General features: G+C 54.3%; 6 protein-coding genes across 6 annotated transcripts; 1 reads left to right on the forward strand and 5 right to left on the reverse strand.

Moving 5' to 3' along the window:
* Positions 1-3,030: 3,030 nt before the first annotated feature.
* On the reverse strand, positions 3,031-4,292 carry CKM354_000162600 (uncharacterized protein; the record flags this gene model as incomplete). The annotated part of the gene is made up of 2 exons (XM_044796755.1): positions 3,031-4,168; positions 4,219-4,292. The coding sequence occupies 2 exons, from the start codon at positions 4,290-4,292 to the stop codon at positions 3,031-3,033; spliced, it is 1,212 nt and encodes a 403-aa protein (XP_044652690.1).
* A 3,775-nt stretch (positions 4,293-8,067) lies between these two features.
* CKM354_000162700 (uncharacterized protein) lies at positions 8,068-11,295 on the reverse strand (the record flags this gene model as incomplete). The annotated part of the gene is made up of 1 exon (XM_044796756.1): positions 8,068-11,295. The coding sequence occupies one exon, from the start codon at positions 11,293-11,295 to the stop codon at positions 8,068-8,070; it is 3,228 nt and encodes a 1,075-aa protein (XP_044652691.1).
* A 746-nt stretch (positions 11,296-12,041) lies between these two features.
* CKM354_000162800 (uncharacterized protein) lies at positions 12,042-13,787 on the reverse strand (the record flags this gene model as incomplete). Its single annotated transcript, XM_044796757.1, has 3 exons — positions 12,042-12,824; positions 12,881-13,331; positions 13,384-13,787. 3 exons carry the CDS (start codon positions 13,785-13,787, stop codon positions 12,042-12,044), a joined length of 1,638 nt encoding a protein of 545 aa, XP_044652692.1.
* A 607-nt stretch (positions 13,788-14,394) lies between these two features.
* On the reverse strand, positions 14,395-15,042 carry CKM354_000162900 (uncharacterized protein; the record flags this gene model as incomplete). The annotated part of the gene is made up of 1 exon (XM_044796758.1): positions 14,395-15,042. The coding sequence occupies one exon, from the start codon at positions 15,040-15,042 to the stop codon at positions 14,395-14,397; it is 648 nt and encodes a 215-aa protein (XP_044652693.1).
* Positions 15,043-15,986: 944 nt separating this feature from the next.
* On the reverse strand, positions 15,987-16,463 carry CKM354_000163000 (uncharacterized protein; the record flags this gene model as incomplete). The annotated part of the gene is made up of 3 exons (XM_044796759.1): positions 15,987-16,035; positions 16,091-16,243; positions 16,303-16,463. 3 exons carry the CDS (start codon positions 16,461-16,463, stop codon positions 15,987-15,989), a joined length of 363 nt encoding a protein of 120 aa, XP_044652694.1.
* A 285-nt stretch (positions 16,464-16,748) lies between these two features.
* CKM354_000163100 (snoRNP complex protein NOP56) lies at positions 16,749-18,466 on the forward strand (the record flags this gene model as incomplete). The annotated part of the gene is made up of 2 exons (XM_044796760.1): positions 16,749-18,035; positions 18,089-18,466. The coding sequence occupies 2 exons, from the start codon at positions 16,749-16,751 to the stop codon at positions 18,464-18,466; spliced, it is 1,665 nt and encodes a 554-aa protein (XP_044652695.1).
* Between the last annotated feature and the right edge of the window lie 1,549 nt (positions 18,467-20,015).

Here is a 20,015-nt window from a genome sequence, read left to right on the forward strand (position 1 = left end):
TCGAATTCTGTCGCCGTTGCGCACGATTGGGTTGTGCGCCATCTTGTCTTGACGAACTCTTCATGCCTCTTGCCATTGCAGTAAATATTGCGAAGTGCGACGTGAAGTTTTGCTGCAAACTGTGGTTGCGGAATGGGGTGCGATTTTGGCGAAGGTGGGAGCCTCTTCAATCCAGACAGAGAACATCATAACGGTCGACGATTCGAGTCACATTTGACGCAATGGACACTTTGCAACAGAGTCTCGAGCAATATTGTCGACGTGTCGTCGCCGAAACGATTCGAACTTTCGCGAATGCATGCGATCGATGACTGGCTAGTTGGCGCTACGTGTCCTCGATCCTTCCTCCCACTCCACGCCTTCCCACCACAACACATCGCGAATCGTCTCTGGTCGGGAGCGCGAAGTGTTCTCACTTGGTGCAGGACTCATGGGACGTAATACTTCGCCTCTAGGAGTTGCAAGTCCTGGAGTTTGGACAGCCGGTGCTGGTTGCGCGATTGGTGAGGAGACCTCGCTCGAACTTTTGCTGCGATTTCGCTCGCCCAACTCGACATCGTCGTTTTGCTGATCTCGAGTGTGGACGTTGGCCACACTCCTGCCGTGAGGCTCATGCTTGTTCGTCGGTCGCCACCAGTCCGCCCACCACCATGTCAGTGAAGGTGTCCAAGGCTCACTGACTTCCGGTCCGATTTCTTGTCGCTGGCGATCATTCTGAGGTGGTGGGACTGCTGTGCTTGCGCGAGGGAAATTACTCGTCTCGGCTCTGTGACTGCTGCTCCATCAGCTTCTTGCCGCCAGTTTTGCGCACATGCTCGATTATTCATGGACGGTACCTTCTCCTTCTCAGACGAACAAGGCAAAATGTGAGACCAGCAAGTACAAGAAGCAACAATAGCGGCGCAAAAAGCGTGGCTATGTTGACAATGTCCATGCTCAATACTTTCGGCGGTGTTGCTTCGTCTGCTGCTGCAGCGGCTTCGAGCGCTTGCTCTATCGTGTCGAGAGGCTCTTCTAAAATGTGCTTCATCGAAGATTTTCTGGACGCGCGACATTTCTCAAGCATGTTGAATATACACTACAGCAATTTCAATGGACGACTCCGCGCCATTCCGTCTTCCAGGCCGTGGTTGGTCAAGGTCCAGGGTCAGCAGAAATGCAACTCTGGTCATCACGAAGCTTCCACGTAGGGAGCCAAAGATATGCCAGCAACCCTCCGCTCGCTTGCCTGCATGCGATTCCGACTCTTGGGAACAGGCTGACAATGCGCGCGCACGCGTACTGAAGACAAGGACTCGGGCTGGCCAGGCACATCCTCATCGGGGACCTGCACTTCTGCGCGCATGGACCTGAACAGTCGCAAAGGCGCAAAGTGTTGCAGCAGAGAATGTGGCATGCATTTGTCGTGTTCAAGGCATGAATCATCAATCAGGAGCGCACACCATGAGACGCTCTCCGACTTGCGCAGCAGCTGAGGCCGCACGGCACTTTCGAGCAACTGTCGTAGCTCACCGACAACGTGCAACAACGCAGCTCCAGTTTCCAGCGATTGCTCGTTCCACTATCATCATTCCATCTCCACAGCTCTGGAATTACTCCGCGCACGAGCTACGTGCGCAAGACTCCCATCGTCGATTCGAGATTACTGATCGCAGAAACAATTGACATTATATTCACTCCACTCCACGGCACCGAGCAGCGCACCATCAGTAATCCCTTCAACTCGTTCCCTTTGGCTCGGCAGAGCACAAGCGACGCACGATGCTCCCCAGCAAGAACAATGGTAACAAGATACGCGAACCAGAAGCTACGCGTCGCACGCGCTTGTGAGGTCATCCTGACCGTACCAGCGCCATATAAACGCCCTTCAGGCTTTATGGGCTTTAGCGCGCAAGCTTTGACACAGCAGGAAGATATTTGGAAGGCTCCTGCCTAATTTGGACAAACTGCCACGAGAACGGATGTCGTCGTTTGGGTCGAGCTTGGACGTCGCACAGTCTGTGGGAATCCGTTTACTTGGTACGCAACAGTGGAGCGTACCAGGTTTCAGGGAAAGCATGAGGCCCGAAGCTGATGGAAGGATGATGATTTGGATGTATGGGAGTGAGGTCGTTACTGTGGTGATCAAACGGACAGCGCAACGAGGTAGATATCGTAGTACAGTATCGTATATGCAAAGGCAACTGAACTGGAGCTTCTGCGCTCTATCTGGCTACCCATGAGTGAGTTAATGCTCATGCCTTCCACTCTGTGAACTACAATATTATAGACATGCAGACATACTTCTTCGGTCCCGGCAATAGTAGTGTAGAACATTATCAGACTGCAGAGCTGATCCCGACCGGGAGGTCCCTCATGATTCGACCCGCCAGTCCGGCATTGCGAAAGACTCGCAGTGAGACTTTTGTGCACGTTCGTCTCTTCAGAAGTCGACAATGCGACGTGAGTATTGAGTCTCAAGTCGGATTGAAAATATGAGAGAATTGCTTCCACGCTCGAACACTCGTTATTGAGCGGAATTGATATTTGGATTTGTTTCTGTTAAAATGAGCCGCAGACGACACTTCGCAGGCCTGCTTTCCTTCCATTTGTTTCCTCCATCACATGCTCCAAAACTCCTTACATGTTATGAGTTTGGTATCTAAATGAGATTCGTTGCATTCATCAACTTCCTCCTTTGCTTCCATTGCTCCGCGCCTATTGTCTCTCTGGCGACATCTCTCCCGAGCTTTCTCATCGTAATAATACACATCGAAGCGACTTTCTTAGTGTTACAGTGGATACGGCGGATTCCGACCGGTCGAACTCTTCGTAGCCCCCGGCCATCGGGCAAGTGCCGATGATCGAAGATACTCGCGGGTGTTTCTGCACGAGTGCGTTGCCACGACAGGTCTAGCGATAGCCTTGCGAGAGCGCTACTGGCTCACGGGTGAGACGTGCATGACCGGAACCGCGCCGGTGAATCTTTGACGACGGAACCGCGCGCACGGTATGACGTTGCATCATCTTGCTGTGATAGCATGCTCAACCTCATTCGCCAGATGCTGGGTAGTTGAAGAAGTCGTCGGGATTCCAGCTGGCCTCCAGACCGGCGGGTGTGACCTGCCCGCTGTTGTTTGCGTTGCCTGTGTGGTGGCCGCTGCTAAGGTCCAGATCGAATGCGTATTTGGAGTCGGCGCCGGTGTTGTAGTTGGCGCCGAAGTCACTGCTGAGCATGTCGTAGCCAAAGTTGTAGTCGAGTGCACCTGGCGCGCTCGCGGCTGACATTGGCTCCTGATACAGTGATCCTGATGAAAGGTCGTGGTGCATGTTGTATGGTGAGAGGGTTTGTTGCAGTCCAGATTGAGCGCTGACCGGAGAGTCGCGCTTGCTTGACTTGCCATTGGGATTGTACGAGTAGCTCATGGATGGCATGGGGACTCCGCTGGACATCATGTATGGTTGAACGCCGAGCGCGGCCTGCTGACCATCCACCAGCTGCTGTACGTTGGGCTCAAGCTGAAGTGTTAATGGACCATCCAGAGATGGCGATTGCATAGGATGTGCTGATTGTCCGGGAGTCTGAGGCTGCATTCCCATCGACGCCGGTGTCATTGAGCTGGAACTCTGTCTTCGCAGTTCGGTCGATGACCTGGCGGCAGGCGAAACAGCAGTGGAGGCTGGTCGTTGCGCGTCTGATGCACTTGGCGTGGTTGGCTTCGTGCCTGGTGATTGCTGTTGTTGGCTGGTGAACGACTGTGGAGTGGCTATCGATGCCGACCGGGCGTGTGCAGATGCAGGAAGAGCATTTTGCATGTTCATCTGCCACGCTTGCTGGCCGGTTTGCTGCAACATTGGATTGTACATTTGATTGGCATTGTAGTTCTGGTTGGCCTGGTATATTGCTTGGTGCAAGTAGTTTCGGACTCCGATCTGTCCCTGCAGGTAGCTGTTTACTCGCTCGTTGAAAGCGCTGTAGGCGAAGCCGGGGTTCAGTGCGTTGATTCTTCGGAACTGCATGGGCAGGTCGTCATCCTCTTCTTCGTACATCTCCTCGTTCATCACATCCTCTTCTCTGACGCGTAGTGATCGACCGGTGCGCTTCTTGTGGATCTCGGATGCTCGTCGAGCGGATTCGACGCGCGCTTCCAGACTTCGGTCGCTTCGTCGCGATGCAGCAATGTAGGCTCTGTCGGAAGGTGAGCAGGTGCGTTCAGATAGGGAAGCGACGGCACAAACCTTTCCTGGTTCTCTTCGTGGGTGCGCTCCGTGCGAATGGGCTTCGCAATCGGCACGGTGCGGATTGGCGGCATGGTGGCTGATAGCTGTAGCTAGGCAGTGGAGGCAGTCGTGTTCGCACGTGAATGCAGGCTGGAAGTCATCAGTACACTGTTCGCACCAAGATCGAACACGATGCAAATGTGGTGAGAGTTGCAAGAGAGAGCGAGAGAGGGCAGGTGGTGAGTGAAGGAGACGTACGGGCGTAGCAGGCGATTGGCGGTAGCGATGTCCCGAGCCCAAGGATGAGTGCTCGTGAGAAGCGGGGCGATAGCGGTGGCGAGCTGTGGTGCACTGGTATCGGAGACCAGCGTGCGACGGCAGGGTCTGGTCGTCGTGTCTGTCTAATAACAAACGCCGCTGCGGTGGCTTGGTGCAGACACGGTGATGGCGAGTGAGTGGTGGTGGTAGTGGTGGTGAGTGCGGTGGATTGGAGGATGCAGCGTGCGAGGCGGCGCTGTGGCAGAGATAAAGTGCGCGCCTCCGTCGACGAACTGGCTACGAGCCTACGGGGCAGCGATTCGCGAGCTCTGCTACCCTGGCCATCGTTAGACCCGGCCGCGTGAGGGAGCTGCAAGGCTAAGGCGCATGCCTGTCTCTCTGCCCGCTCGCACCTCCACCAGCAGGATGGTAACCGAGTGGCCATTCCAATTGTCCCCGAGGCGCTGCAGACAGCACAAGTCGTGCTGTTCCACCGATCGTGATTGGTGCCGCAGGCGGTGGTACGAGATAGACTCGAGATCTGTCCCCGCTGGCAACGCTGCCGCAATGCGCTAGGGTGCGGGAATCTCAATGATTTTCGATCTCCTGCTGTCTTGGGCGCAGCCCATTGCGCATCCCATCGGCGAGCTGTGACGTTTGTTGCGCTCAAGGCTCAAGGCACGAAGAGTGGAGTTGATCAGCGTAGAGCCGAGAAAGAATTTACTGTCCTCCATAGCTCGTGTAGGAGAAACTCGCCAGCCGTACGTACGAATGCCGTCCGGCACCAGGTCCGCGTGAAGTATTGCTCGCGTCACGTTCTCGAGCCGAATAGCAGCATCTGTGGTTATGGTCGTCGCACAGTGTCTGTTCGGACCGTACGAAGTGGCCGCAGCAGAGTGCCCCTGTGTGGTCAAAAGGTCTCTCGCCGAGCCGTCGCAACATTCCTCCGAGATGCAGGCCATGATCAGGAGCGCCTCCGACAGATCTGAGAGATCGCGGCGGAAGCGCTGCCGGGCGTGCGAGGCTTCCTGTGTGGCTCTGGCTCTGATGCTCGCCAGCAAAAGCGGAGTCCGCCAGACGCCAGATTTCGACCTCATCTTCGATCTTGCTGCATCAGCGCTAGGCTGAATAAGGGATAGACTCGCAACGCTCTGCCCCATCGCGGCAGTGATGGGCAGAAAGTCGAGACACGCTTTCTCGCTTATCTCAGATGTCAGATCGGGCCCGGCGCTAAGGCCTCGCGGCAGGCCTGGAGTGTCACAGTCGACAGCAACGGCAAGGTGAAGGCGAGGTGAAGAGTGATGGCATTGCTTCTCCTGTGGCTATATCCGGACGAACTGCCGACGCTGTCCCCTTCTTCAGCTTGCTCTCACTCGTGCTCGATCTGAGCCAAGCTACTCCGTGTTAGCCCGGATCGCTGAGTGTCGGATGAGGAATGGTTCAGTGATCAAGGTGCCTATTTGCAACACATCCAACGCAAGCGGCTTCCAATGTCGCACAGCGTCATTAGCGTGCGCGCTGCAGAGGTCGGGAGGAGGGAGGGAACGCCACGGCACATGGCAGCCAGATCGTTTTAGGCATCTCATGCTGGCCAGGCACGCCATGTCAGCGGCGTTTGGCAGGCAGATTTGCGAGCACAGCAAGACGGGCTACAGCAAGGAGCCGGCCAGGGTTGTGCGGGTCTGCTGCCATGCTATCGCTCCTATTGGCAGTTGCATTCACCTGCGAACACTGGCAGTCGTCGCACCACCGCCTCCGACCCGCTGGCGAGGGACGACTTCCCACTGCACACGGCCTGCAGATGGCACGACTCCACGGCGAGCGGGCAGCTGGCGTAGCCATGAGGTACTGCACGTCCAGGCAAGTATCACCATCTCTCGTCACGCCGTCGCCTGCCCGTCCCAGCGATGCAAAACCATGTGCACCTCCCTGCCAGCACGACGAAGCACGATTGCCTCTTCAGGATCTCACACCGAGTGCCTCTAATCCTCCGAACGACACGGAACATGCACCCCACCGTCTCACATCTTCCCAGTGAACTCCTGCGGAGCACTCTCCGAACGCTAGGCGAAAACACTGGACGCGCAGGACATCGCATCTTCTTGCCATTCTCTGGCTGAGACTGGACACATCTACAGCATGTCCAGCATGTCTCACGATTGACCATCCTGACATGGGCTGCACAGATCCGATCCGAATTTGATGCTTGAAGACAGTCCTACGCCACGCATCATATTCCACCACTTCACACAATCTGTGCCATACTACTTTTGCATCTCCCGCAGGCAGCTGTCCCTCGCCAACTCGTACGCAATAGCATGCTCGGACTTCGCTCCGCATGCACACAATGCCGTCTGCTATTGCCTCCGAAGCTCAAGCGACATACCTGCTACTCGCTGCACTCTCGCCTATTTAATCCCGATACCACTACCGTCTGCGCGACCCACCGCCAATCCCGTCCAATCTGCACAGAAAGCTTCCAACAGCGCCAACATCCGGAGGCAAGCCCAGGCGTCTCGGAGCACAACAATACGCGCAACCACATTCCACCCGGACGACTTGCTCGTCCTGTCAAGATCTGTACAACCACACCCAGATCTCCTTCGCCCAGCTGACGCACAGATGAAATACCATGCCCGACCAATTGCCCTGCCGCGACTTCACACCATCCCTGCGAGACACGGCACAGAAATCAAGATTGCCCTCGATTGCGAAGAAACGCGCAACCAGATCTCGCGCCGTGGACTCGTTTCGCTCGTACACCCTCCATCCGCATCCCATCCCGCCCTCACACAACATGAACTGATCGCAACATCTCGAGCCCCCTTTCCACCTCATTCGCCTAGCCCATCCCTACTGTGCAACCTCTCCCCAACGATCGATATCCTCCGGCTCGCTAGAGACGCGCGTCATTTATCGCCACGCACCATGCCGTGCCATGCCTCAGATCTACAGTATCTGAGACTCCTCTCTGCACCATCTCTAATCGGCGAGAAAACAGCATTCTGGGTCCAGGCGGACCAAGCTCCGAATCGCTATACTGCGCTTCCGGAAGCTCGCCGGAAGAGAATGTGATGCATTTTCTTCGTCAGGCGAGATAACCGATCTTGCCGAGCTGTAGTTTCGCGCTTGATCGTTTGTCAGCGTGGTCTTGCAGGACGCGCGCGGAAATGTTGAGCCAGAGGTGTGTGATGAGGCGCGATAGGAGGACTTCGTGATACCGTCGATTGGGGTCTAGAAGCTAACTTAGTCTCGACCTCTCGCGTCTCTCGTACCCTCATCGAGGGCTCGTCTGCATTGTGGGCGTTTTGTAAGCTGATAGCTGGTCCTCCTCAATTTGCACTGAGTCCAGTGGGTCGAACAGATTCTTCATGCTTTGCTACAGCTCTGTACTAGCAAATACATCAGGTGTCCACCATCGCGTCCTCAGAAGACAGAAATCATTAAAACACCATCGCTATGCCAAGACCTCAAAACTCCCTCTGGGGTATCACATATCCTTCCCTCACGCCCGTTGCTGAATCAAGCCAACAGTGCAGCGCCTACGATTCACACATTCCAAGCCATCTCAAGCAGCCTTCAATCGTCCTCAAACCCTCTCAATACTTTCTAAGCCGACGATGACGATGGCGAGCGCTTCGACTCCTGCGGCCTCTGAAAGAAATGCGCTTCAGTATTCAACACCCAATCATCCAAACTCCACGCATCCTCCTCATCGAACAACAGGTAAAAGTACTTGAGCGTTTCCGCAATCCAGAAAGATTCCATCCCATCGAGATGCTCCGGATGTGTCTTGGAAATATCATCAATCGCCGAGTGCCCGAATTCGACTCGTGTGTGTCGTTCCACAGCCTTGAACATTTGCCATCCCGCATCACGCCAGTGCTGTTCTCCTGTGATGCGGTACATGTAGAATACGGATTCGATGGCTTCGGGTCGCAAGATGTATTTTTTGCTATCGTACCTTGCGAACCCGGGTGGAAGCCGCTCGTCTTCGAGCTTTTGCTTTATAAATTCTTCGTGCGTTGGTGGTGGTGCAGGTGTGTAGATTGGTGCTGACGCGACGTAGGGGTCGTAAGGTTCTTCGTAAAGCTCCTGGTCATTTTGTATGTTGGGGAGTGGTGCTGGAACGGGAGCTGGGACCGCGACGGTGTCCTCGGAGTCATCAGCGAAAGAAGACCTTACCAATGCTTCATTTTCTTCTGTAGGAAACGCTTTGGTCGGTACGTATTGTGGCTGGGGCGCCGCTGGCTGTGCTGCAGCATCAAGTTGCCTCTTCTTGAGACTACCGAAACTGCTCGTGTCTTTCAGTTGCATCTCTTCCTCAGGCGATGACTTTGACGCTCCATCTTTGGCGCCTTCTGCACTTCCAAAGCTACTCGTATCCTTCACTTTTGTCAGATCACTGTCTTTTGTGTTGATGTTCGGGTGACCATTGTTGGCATAAGCCAGATTTTCAGGCATGCGGCCATGTCCAGGTGACTGTCCAGAATTGTAGAAGCTGGGCCCTCCATGTTGGCTACCATACTTTGTGCGAGAATTTGATTGATAGGCCGCCGGAGTAGGCGTGGTCCAAGAGAGTAGCGCCTGCTCACCGTATTGCTCAATCCATATGGCCCGCTGCTCATCGCGATACTCCTTGTACGGATCAAGCTTTTCATGCCACAATGTTTCATTCCACTGACAGTCAGTCTTGCTCGCGCAAGCCGAGGCAACGAAGCTCTCGGGCATGATGCCGCTGGCTGTGGAGTTGTAGCTCCAAATACATCCATCTGTCAGCTTCCTGCCGATCTCGACGTGCTCAGGCTTGTTGAAGATTTTGCCACCCATTGCCAGCATGCCTCCCGTGAAGCAAGTCAGGTGCTCGGCCTTGGGTATATGAGTTTCATACCACTCCTCAGTCGTGTAATTTTTTGCAATCGTCAATTCTCCAGAGATGAGGATGTCGAGGTTCTCTGGAGTCATTGGCCGGAAAACGAGCTTCTCGATCGTAGGCTCCATGCTGTCCAGATACATGGTCCTGTACTGATCCAGTCGACCACCGAGCAGCAAGTATTCCTTCGGCAGGTATTCGTACACGCTATCGCTCTGACCACCCATGGTGAATGTTTCCTGGGCGTTCATGCTTGGCGATCGTAGTCCTTGAGGCACACACTCAGGCTCCTCCCATGCTGGCGCCACTTCGCTACTCGTTGTACTCTGGTACGATGTGCCTGAGCCAGCATCCGCCTCTGCTGCTTGGTATTTCTTGGAAGCTCCAGACTTGTGCAAACCGGAGGCAACCAGGTCTGGATCCTCCTGCTCTGCTGTGCCAACATCGATCTGGCGTTTCCTCAATTTTGAGTAAGCTGCATCTTCCGTGTCCTCGATATATGAATCTAATTCTGCAGCTGCTTGCTTGAGGTTAGGAACATCCTCGGATGGGTCTCCCTTGAAGTCTTGCGTATGCCTGCTTGTGCTGTCCAGCGCTTCCCCAGCTTTCTGGGCTGCATCGGCACTGCCTTGAACCGGCTCACTAGTCATCATCCAGGTATTGCCTCCTGGAACGGGTACCTGACTGCCAGACTTGCTGGGCGCCAGTACGACAGGCTTTGCACATCCGCTAGCGTCCACAGAGATCGGCCACAGGCCTGGTAGCCTTGTCTGGTTCTGCCACTCTTCGAACGCGTCTGTGATCCTGGCAATGGCGTCGTAGTACTTGGGCTCTTTTGTCAATTGTGCAAGTCTCGTGAATTCCAGACTCAGCGTGCCCAGCTCAGCCAGAACTACTCTAGTGCTCGCGCGATGATTATTCGTCGCGAACTGCGGTTTCCAATAGTAATACGTCTCGGGCATGCGGTTCGGCGTATCGAATGCGCTGTACAATATCTCGGCAAGCTCCACAGCTTTGTCAAGAAGCACGCGGTACTTTTGTCCGGACACATCGTAGCCTGCAATAAGTCCTCCAAGGTAACGAATGGTAACTTCGAACAGTGGAATATCATTCCTCGGGGATGTTGTGAAGTCGATGAAAGATGTCTGATTGACGGCATCCTCGAATTCATCCTTGAGTCCCATGATCCAGAGCGTATCCAATGAGTCGACCAACGTTGCTCCCCAGCCATTGAAACTGTTCTTGCCCTGACCAGAGACCGGCTCGACCTCGTCGAAGCCCCACCCGTACTTCCGGTATCCGCTCCAAGCATGTTTCGCGGCTTCTTTGATCGCCTTGAGTCGTTCTACATCTGCGCCCTTTTTGGCAGACTGTATACGAGGTATCGGGGCGGCAGTACCGGTGGGCAGTTGAACTGTCGAGGTGACAGGATACCGCTCCGGCTGCTTGGTCCAGTGCACAGGAGGCGGAGAGCTATACACGTATGGCGGATCCTCTACCCTTCCAGCGCCGGGCGCGCTTTCCAAATATCCGCCATAACCCGTATCTTCATCATCGCCTTCATATTGCGGAACCGGCGGAAGAGTGGGGAGCGGCTGTTTTATCTTCACAGCTGGTTCGGTCGTCGTCGACTCGGCATCGTCGATAGCTGCGGGTTTCTTGCCCTCGGATGTGGTTTCAGCGACTCGTATCGTCTCAGGCTTCGGATCTGGGTTGACCACAGAGCCTTCTTGGATAGGTGGTGCCTCGGGAGGCGTATAGACGGGTTCGCGATCCGGCTCCTTTGGTGTCTTGGGCGGAGTGTAGGCGTGCGGGTCCTCCTCCGGCTTCCTCAGCACCGCTCCTCCGCCAACGAGTGTAGGTGACAGGCCGTAACTCGCAGCATTGCGCTCGTACAGGAAGAAGATGGTGATGATGCAGGCAGCAATGGCCAGGAGTCGGACTCGCCGGTTGCGGCCAGGCATCGTGCCGGCGTTTTACTCCAACGTGAGCGCGAGCTGGTGTGAGCAGGCCGATCCGGTCGGCGCTGTCACGTCTGCCGAAGCTGCTCTGCTATGCTATGCTCGCCAAAGGGAAATGAGTCAAAGGAGACGGTCAGCGCACTCTATACAGACATTGCAGATGCAGACGAGGGGGGGTGTCGACAGCGAAGTGTACAAGTATATTCGCCAAGCAGCTCCCAAGAGCCTGCCGTCCGTCTGGCTGTCAGGAAGGAGGCCCTGCATTCCGCGGCAGGCTAGTCGCAGATCGCTTCTTCCGTCTTGCGGAGGAAAATGCACCCACTTGCATTCACTTGCACCAACAATCCCGTTCGTGACGATGCCACGGTGCGATGATCGAGATCAGGCATCAGACGCTCAAGTCGGGGGATTGTCCAAAGTACTCTTTGGCAATACCACCATGCCACAACCTCGTACACGACCGCCCCCTTGGCGGAAAAGTGGCCCGCTTTCCATTAATATATCCCTGCGTGAATCTATTCGGCACGGCTTGGTCTTCTCCAGCGCCAGTCTTCACACACGCATGGCAGCACTCGACTGAACAACCCTCTCACACCTCTAGGGCTTTGCTGCATCACCAACACCGCGGAACAATTCTTCCATGCTTTCTCTCCACGACTCATGAGTACACTGACTACGTTACTCGTCACCGAGCGGCAAAGCCTCCCAGCAATACGACCCGCTCAACATTCCTATCGATGCTTCGCACCCTACAAGGTAATTTCTCTCCCACTGACATGTACGACGGGCCCGAAATACCGTTTCCTTGCAACAAGCACGAAGTGGACCCCAGCAATGACAAGCACAGCGGCGAATATTGGACTTGCCCAGTTGAAGTCTGCTGCGCTGGGCGCATAGCTCTGTGGCCAGAAGCTCCAAAAGAAAGCCCACAAGCTATACCCAACTGCCGCCGCGTTGATTGCGGGTCCAACCTTTCCCAGAGAGAAGCGAGCTTTCGGAATCGTCTCGGGATGGTTCAGTCGCCTCCACAGCATGCAGCCGATCGAAAGGCAGTAGCATTGCAAGAGTGCGACTGTCAGCAATGAGGTGATGGCGTAGAAAGCCACGGGCGACCCAATATATATCATACTGAGCAAAGTGGCGAAGACACATGAAACCTGAGTCGCTACCACAGGTATCTTCCGCTTCGGGTGTACTGATGCAAGCCGGTCGCTGAATGGCAAGCCTTTGTCGCGTGCAAAGGCATACATGTCGCGACTGACTGCCGCAAGGTAGACCACATTCGATGCTGTGAGCAGGAAGCAGATGAAAGCTAACAAGGCTGTGATTCCTTGCACGCTCATGCTCTGACGCAGCACGTAGATTGCCGGATAGGTCGTGCTGTCGGCCAAGGCAACCTCCAGGTCTGGCATCGCGTAGCAGACTGTAAGGACTCCCGGGAACAGAATCAGCATATTGACGACATAGACTACCAGCATCGCTCGTGGGATCGTGTAAGCGGCGTCGCGGACCTCCTCACTCATGTGTGCAGCCTGTGTCCCTCGCGTCAGAGAATTTAGCGCACTGGTCATTTTGGAACGCAACTTACAGTATCGATTCCCGTTTGCTGGCTGATTCCAGAGAGTTGTCCAACCAAAACAGTCAGACCAATACTACTCCAGCCTCCATCATTCACGAAGTCGTTCCAGACCTGGCTGTGGCTGGCTTTTGGTGCATTCACCCAGACCGGAACCAGAAACCCAAAGTACGCTGCAACATGGATGATGAATACCGCAATTTGCCATTTTGCAAGCGCTCTCGACCCATATACATTCAGAATATACGCAATTACCATTGCGGCGATCGCAAGCAGTGTTCCGTGCCAGGAAGGGAACGCGTAATCCTCGTTATTGATGAGGATAATCGTCTGGACAAGAGATCCGACCAGAAATATGCCCATTGCGTTTCCGGCTTGCCAGGCTATCGTCGAAGTCCAGCCGGTGATATAGCTGAGTACCCGCTGATACTTCTCGGGCGCAAATTCACTTGTCCAATGATATCTACGTTTTGGTCAGCAAAGCTCAGTGGACATATCGCATAGCTTTCACGCACTGTGCTCCAGCAATCGGCGCAATTGAGGCCATTTCCGCCATACTCAAGTATATGGGCGCAAAGCCAACGAAATTCCAGAGTGTGTTGTACGCTAATCCAGATCTTCCACCATTGATCAGGCCAGGCGACAAGAGGAAGAGACCGATCTCCCATGCGGCGGTGGCGAGTGCAGTAAAAGCTGCAATGGAAAGAAGCTTGAAGTTGCGAACGAGCTCTTGGTCTTTACCCATTCGCTGCATATTCATCGCATCCGCGCGAGTATTTTTGGTTTCGCTCAGATGACCATCTTGCGACTCGTCAGAAACACCATCATTGTCAAGCTGTGTCGCGGTATGGCGCGCGGCCTCTTTCGTTTGCAAGTCATTGGCCTGGGACAGCTCTTCGTTCTGTTTTCGCAGCTCCATGTGAGTCGTCGCCATCGATGTTGATTCTAGCGAGTGTCGTCCTCCAGTTTGCCTCAAAGCTGAGGAAGTGATCAGACAAATTCCACGAAGGAAGGTATGTCTAGAGGAATCATGCCACTCTTAACTGCCACAGACATCCCGTGTGAGGGGAGCCAAATCTGCAGTCGTGCATAAAGGATGCAAGGCTATCGGAGAGGCGTGCCTAGACCTCCAATCCTTCTCGCCATTGGCTTGGGCTTGCATGAAGCTCCAATCAAGCTCGGCGAAGCCTATGAGTATGTAGTGTAACACACGTCTCACTGGCTGAGGTCGTATCTTGCAGCTTCCATCTTGTTCAGTTATGTTGTGCTACCAATGTCTAAGCTGTGAAGGTAACGGAGGACAACTACCGATGAGTTCCATTTGGAATGGGTGGGAGATGCAAGTTAGGTACTTGTCTGCAATGCAATGGCCATCTGCTCCCGCCTGCAATTCTAATAGCATTAGGGAACATATCATGTTTCTGCATGAAGTATGCTAGTTTGCATCTGCTATGCGCGCCACCGACTGACGACAGATGGCACACAAGTCAAGCCACACGATACGATGAGTGCTCTTGCTCGTGCTTTCAATCGTTCAACCCAAGAAGTGCCAACAGCACGTTCTCACTATCAATCTCTGCATTGATATCCCCCATGTATCCCACCTTACCCTCCCCGAAGCTCCCCAAAGCCACCGGCGTGTGCCTCAGCCAGTCAACCGAGGGATCAAAGAAGACCCTCGGAGGCGGTCTCGAAGAATGAGAAGGCAGGTGCAGTGCATCTTCGTGCTGGACATTCGTCAAGTGGTGGGCTTTCTGGCTGTAGCTCGGCGCAAGACCTGTTTTTCGGACGCTCGTCATCGCTGCGTTGAGATGGAAAGTCCCACGGTAGTAGTCATCAACGCGCCAGGGCAGAGAAAAGTCGCTGAATAGAGCAGCCGACGAGCCCCCGCCCGAGAAGCGAGCTCCGAAGACGATAGTACCGCCATTGCGAACGTAGACAACGGCTAGGTCTTTCAGCTGACGGAACTCGGGCTCGGCGAGCGCTTTGTCGGTAACCCAGACCGCTGCTGGTGGCGGTGTGCTCTGAAGCGCGTTGCCAGCTTCCTCCATGGTTGATATCATTTGCACGTTCGACTTGGCCTGGAGTTTGTTTATGAACGGGGTGTACATTTCACTCCAGGACGTCAGCAGTTGCTCTTGGAGTTGCAGAACGATGATCGTCGGGAGTTCCATGTTATTCCGCGAGTTGCCAATGTGAGAAGCTTAAAAAGGTTATCGAGTTCGTGCGATGTTGCATCAGGCGCCGAGCAGCGCTATATATGACTCTGACGAGGAAGGCGTTTGCGATTATACAGTCAAGGTTGATTGCGGAAACTGGACTTGCATGGGGTAAACACAGTTCAGACAGAAGCATCCATTCGTGCCTGGTGCATCGCGAATCATCAACCGAAGCTCTGCGTGTAGTCGCGTCTCAAACAGCTCTTTGCGGCGCTGTTTTGCTTCTTCGCTGGGTTGAGAAGCAGGGCGCCTCCTGGTCTTTTGGAGAAAGAGATGCCTTTTCCCGATCGTCCCTCGCAATTTCCGGGCCTCAGTCAGCCTCGTGAGTCAGGAAGTGCCCATTTCTCCCAAGGTAGGTATGCTCTCTAGCGATTGTTCTGGCAAACAGTCGTCGAACCTGGATTTGTGGTGGACCCGCCACGCTTGGCCACCTCATATCTTGCCTCGCACACTGGTACGTACGCGGCGGCCTTCTCATTCTCCAAATCTGCCAGAGTTTCTCTGACATGCGCCTCACCAAACCTTTTCAGATCCAGCTTGATCGTCAAGACATTGCATTCGGCTTCACCAATAGACAAGTCCAGCTGTGCGCCCTCCAATGGTTGGGGTTGCTCCGTCTCCATGAGCGTGCGTACGTGCTGAGTGTTCCAGAACTGTGATCTTGCCTCGGCAATGGTAAGCCTCCATAGATCCTGTGTACTAGCGTTGCTGTATCTGTGTCAGCTCTGCTACACCTGGAATTGCGACCAGGCCGTCGAAATCTTCGGACTAATATGTCAACAAAAGTAGAATTCATAGCAGTGGATGCACGCCGAAGCCGATTCCGGCTGCTCTGGCTCCATGACTCCTCCGATATATACATGGCACTCCTCTGTGCAGTGAAACTCTCTGTAATGGCCCTACTTTGTCACATTTGAAGGAGTGACGGCGTATGTCGGCCGCACGAATCTGCTTCCCGTCAGTATTGTCCAGGTCGGTTTTCTGGAGACAGCCGCAAGCATACCGGTCCTTATTGTATACAGGCACCTCCTTGCCCAGCAGCTCCTTCTCCATTGCCTTCTGCGCTAGATCTCTTCGCACCACATCTCGGTCCTCTTCGGCTTGTAATAGTGGAATAAGGTGAATGCGCGACCACATCTTCTCTCGTGCAAGTTCGCTGCGTGTCTATCAGTATACCCTTCTCATACCTGCTGTGAGGCGTTGATGTCCACCCACTTTTGCTCCCTGATTCCCTGCCCCAGTCTCCAAAAGCCATATGTCATGATACCAGCGACTCCAACGAGGAGATAGGCGGGTCTGAAGCCACGGACTGGCAGATTTCGGCGGTATTGTACGGGCTCGTAGCCGCCCGTGGGCGGCATGTCCTGTCCGACCATGATTGCGGCGTGTCGAGGGTGTCGTGTGTTGCAGCGCGGAGTTGTCAAGGCACCTGCCCAATGGCAGAGGTGCAGTTGGTGAGCCGGCGGGAGAAGCAGCGACGGGCGGGTGTGGCCCGTGCGCGAGCTCGAATTCGAATTTGAGCTTTGCGAAAAAGTCCGACTTCGAGACGACGGCAGCAGAGGATGCGGAGCAATTGACGACCGACCACCTCGACACCGCCGACCACCACAGAAACTCTCTCTTCACCGGCTCCTGCGGCGCACACCACTATCATCGCCGCCATGTCGGTCGACTACCTGCTCCACGAGTCCTCGGTGGGCTACGCAATTTTCCAGGTCAAGCTGCAGTCCGACACCATCGGCGCACGTCTCAAGGAAGTGCAAGATGCGCAGACCGATCTCGCCAAGTTCGGCAAGCAGGTGCAGCTGGTGTCTTTCACTCCTTTCAAGGGCGCGCAGGAGGCTTTGGAAAATGCCAACGATATTTCCGAGGGCATCATGAGCGACCTTCTCCGCACGGAGCTGGAGGCCAATCTTCCCAAGGCTGGAAAGAAGAACAAAGTGACACTGGGAGTGGGCGATAAGTCTCTGGCCGGAAGCATCAAGGACGGCTTCTCTGGTGTGCAGTGCGAGACTCCCGAGACGAGCGAATTGGCCGCCGATCTGCTGCGAGGTCTGCGATTGCACGCCGAGAAACTGCTCAAAAATCTCCAGACTGGTGATATCTCCCGCGCGCAGCTTGGTTTGGGACACGCCTACTCTCGTGCCAAGGTCAAGTTCAGCGTGCAGAAGAACGACAACCACATCATCCAAGCAATTGCTACAATCGACCACCTCGATAAGGCCGTGAACACCTTCTCCATGCGAGTGCGTGAGTGGTACGGCTGGCACTTCCCCGAGTTGATCAAGATCGTCAGCGAGAACCAGAAGTATGCACGATGCGCCCTGTTCATTGGCGACAAGAAGACTCTTGACGAGGACAAGCTGCACGACCTGGCTGCAATTGTTGATGATGACGAGAGCGTTGCCCGCGCCATCATCGAGGCTGCTCGCGTGTCGATGGGACAGGACATCTCCGAGCACGATATGGAGAACGTGATGACCTTTGCAAAGCGTACAGCTGAGTTGGCCGCCTACCGCAAGTCCCTAGGAAACTATCTTGTCGCCAAGATGGGCATTGTCGCGCCCAACCTGGCAGCTCTGATCGGCGAGACTGTGGGCGCTCGTCTCATTTCGCATGCTGGATCTCTCACAAACCTGGCCAAATACCCAGCTTCGACTGTGCAAATTCTTGGTGCCGAGAAGGCTCTTTTCCGTGCCCTCAAGACGAAGGGCAACACACCGAAGTACGGTCTCATCTATCACTCATCATTCATTGGTCGTGCCGGGACGAAGAACAAGGGCAGGATATCTCGCTTCCTTGCCAACAAGACTTCGATCGCTTCTCGCATTGATAACTTTAGCATGCAGCCTACAAGGAAGTTTGGCGAGGCTCTGCGCGCACAAGTGGATGAGAGGTTACGGTTCTACGCAGAAGGCGTGAACCCCACCAAGAATGCGGAAGTCATGGTATGTGCAAATGGGAATCCGTCCTCGAGCTTAGCTTACTAACACCGTCACAGAAAGCCGCTATGGACGCTACCCTGGCCTCCATTGACATCGCCGACCCAACTGCGTTAGCTGCCGACGAAGAGATTGCCGCCGCGGGTGTGACTGCAGGTGCTGCCGAGCAGAAGCAACGGAAAGAGAAGAAGTCGAAGAAATCGAAGTCGGAAGACGTTGACATGGCCGACATTGATGCCGATGAGGTCGACTCAAAAGCCGCAAAGAAGGCCAAGAAAGAGAAGCGCAAGTCTGATGCCATGGACATTGATGAAGATGCAGTCGCCAAGAAGCTGAAGAAGGACAAGAAGGAGAAGCGAAAATCCGAAGCGCTCACGAACGGTGAAGTGCCGAGTGAGCAAATCAAGGAGAAGAAGAAGAGCAAGAAGAACAAATGATCTCCTTATTGATGGCTTGGATATGTATGTATGGCTGGCGATGGTGTTGTATGGCGTTCACAGGCATCGCTGATGAGACGGAGGTACTGTACAGTACTGTACGCAAGAGTCTTGTGATTTTAGAGGCGACGAGTTGGTATTCCGAGAACAATCCGAGAACAAACATTCAATCTTTGAGCGTCTTCTTCGTGTTACCAATGTGAGAATGGCACGACGAACAGATGTATCCGACTCGGCGATGTTCGGACATGACTGTGATTTGTGGTGACATCCAAGCACAGCTAGCACTCGATCCGGATTGAAGAATTGAATTGCTCCCACGTGGAATTGGACCACGCCAAATGCGCCACTCTCGTATCACAACTTCGGCACAACTCATGAGGTCGCTTAGCCGCTGACGTTGATTCGACCATCATCCTGCAAGTCAGGGCAGGTCGCTACATTAGGAGAACAAACAGCACTTCAGAGTCAGTGGCATGCAGAAAAGAACCACGGATCCATGCACGCATGCGCATTCTAAGCGGCGTGGCTGTGTCGATTCGTGTCCTCCGACAGGGGCTACTCTGACTCTGATTAACTGATACTTTCAGCCCGCGCGAATACCACGTGTGAGTGGAAAGTAACACAAACCTGTGACAGATCAACCAGATTCTGGGGGTCCTTCCGAGTAACAAGGTTGAGCAACCTCCCTTTCAAATCGATGTCAAGCAGTTGCATTTGCACTTGTCTCAGCTCGTATGACCAAAAGAACGCTGATTAGCAGCATTCGATCGAAAGCCAGCTTGCCATTCACGTCCAGAGAACGCAACCGATGTCGATGACGGTCATCATCGATACGGTGCAACAAGCTCCAACGGACACGCGTCTCGAACTAGACAAGATGGAACGGCAGATACAAGACCACGATGCTTGTCCTGCATGGATGCAACGCGGTAGAATTCGTACATTCTGTCGCCCATTCGCGTTAGAGTTCTGCGTGTCCTAGAATTTTTTCGATACTAATAAGCGAGAGACAGCTGCAACCTGACCATAATGCAGTCGGGACCTCTGCAATACGAGCAGAGAAGTTCCAATGCAGCCACATTTGCATGGGTCGTGCCATGAATGTTCAATAAACATTTCCAGAAGACAGACGTGCCGCTCGTGCAGCTGCAAATCACGTCGCGAATGCCACCTTCCAAACGCTTCAGGTGCCTCCTTCCAACTCGGTTCCCGTCCCATGCAACGATGTGAGTGGTTCTGCGTAGACCCTCAGCGTAGCCACACGGCACGCAACCAGGAAAATGGTGGAAAGCTAGAGACGGCACATGCATCATCGGGGGCTTACTCATGCGAAACGCATATGCCAAGCTCCTCTCGGCAGGTCCTTCGTGCATCCGCGACAATGCACTGCAGATTAGAGGGAGACACCTTGTTTTTGAAGAGACACGAGGGCGTGATGCGTGGGAAGCCGAGATGTGGCCGTCTTATGTGGCTTTCTACTTATCATCCAGGAGAGTTTTGACTTCTCATTCGTATGCTTTCTGGCTACGTTCTTTGAATTTGGTGA

This window comes from Cercospora kikuchii, assembly GCF_019650295.1.
Source record: "Cercospora kikuchii DNA, contig_00001, whole genome shotgun sequence".
NCBI lineage: Eukaryota > Fungi > Ascomycota > Dothideomycetes > Mycosphaerellales > Mycosphaerellaceae > Cercospora > Cercospora kikuchii.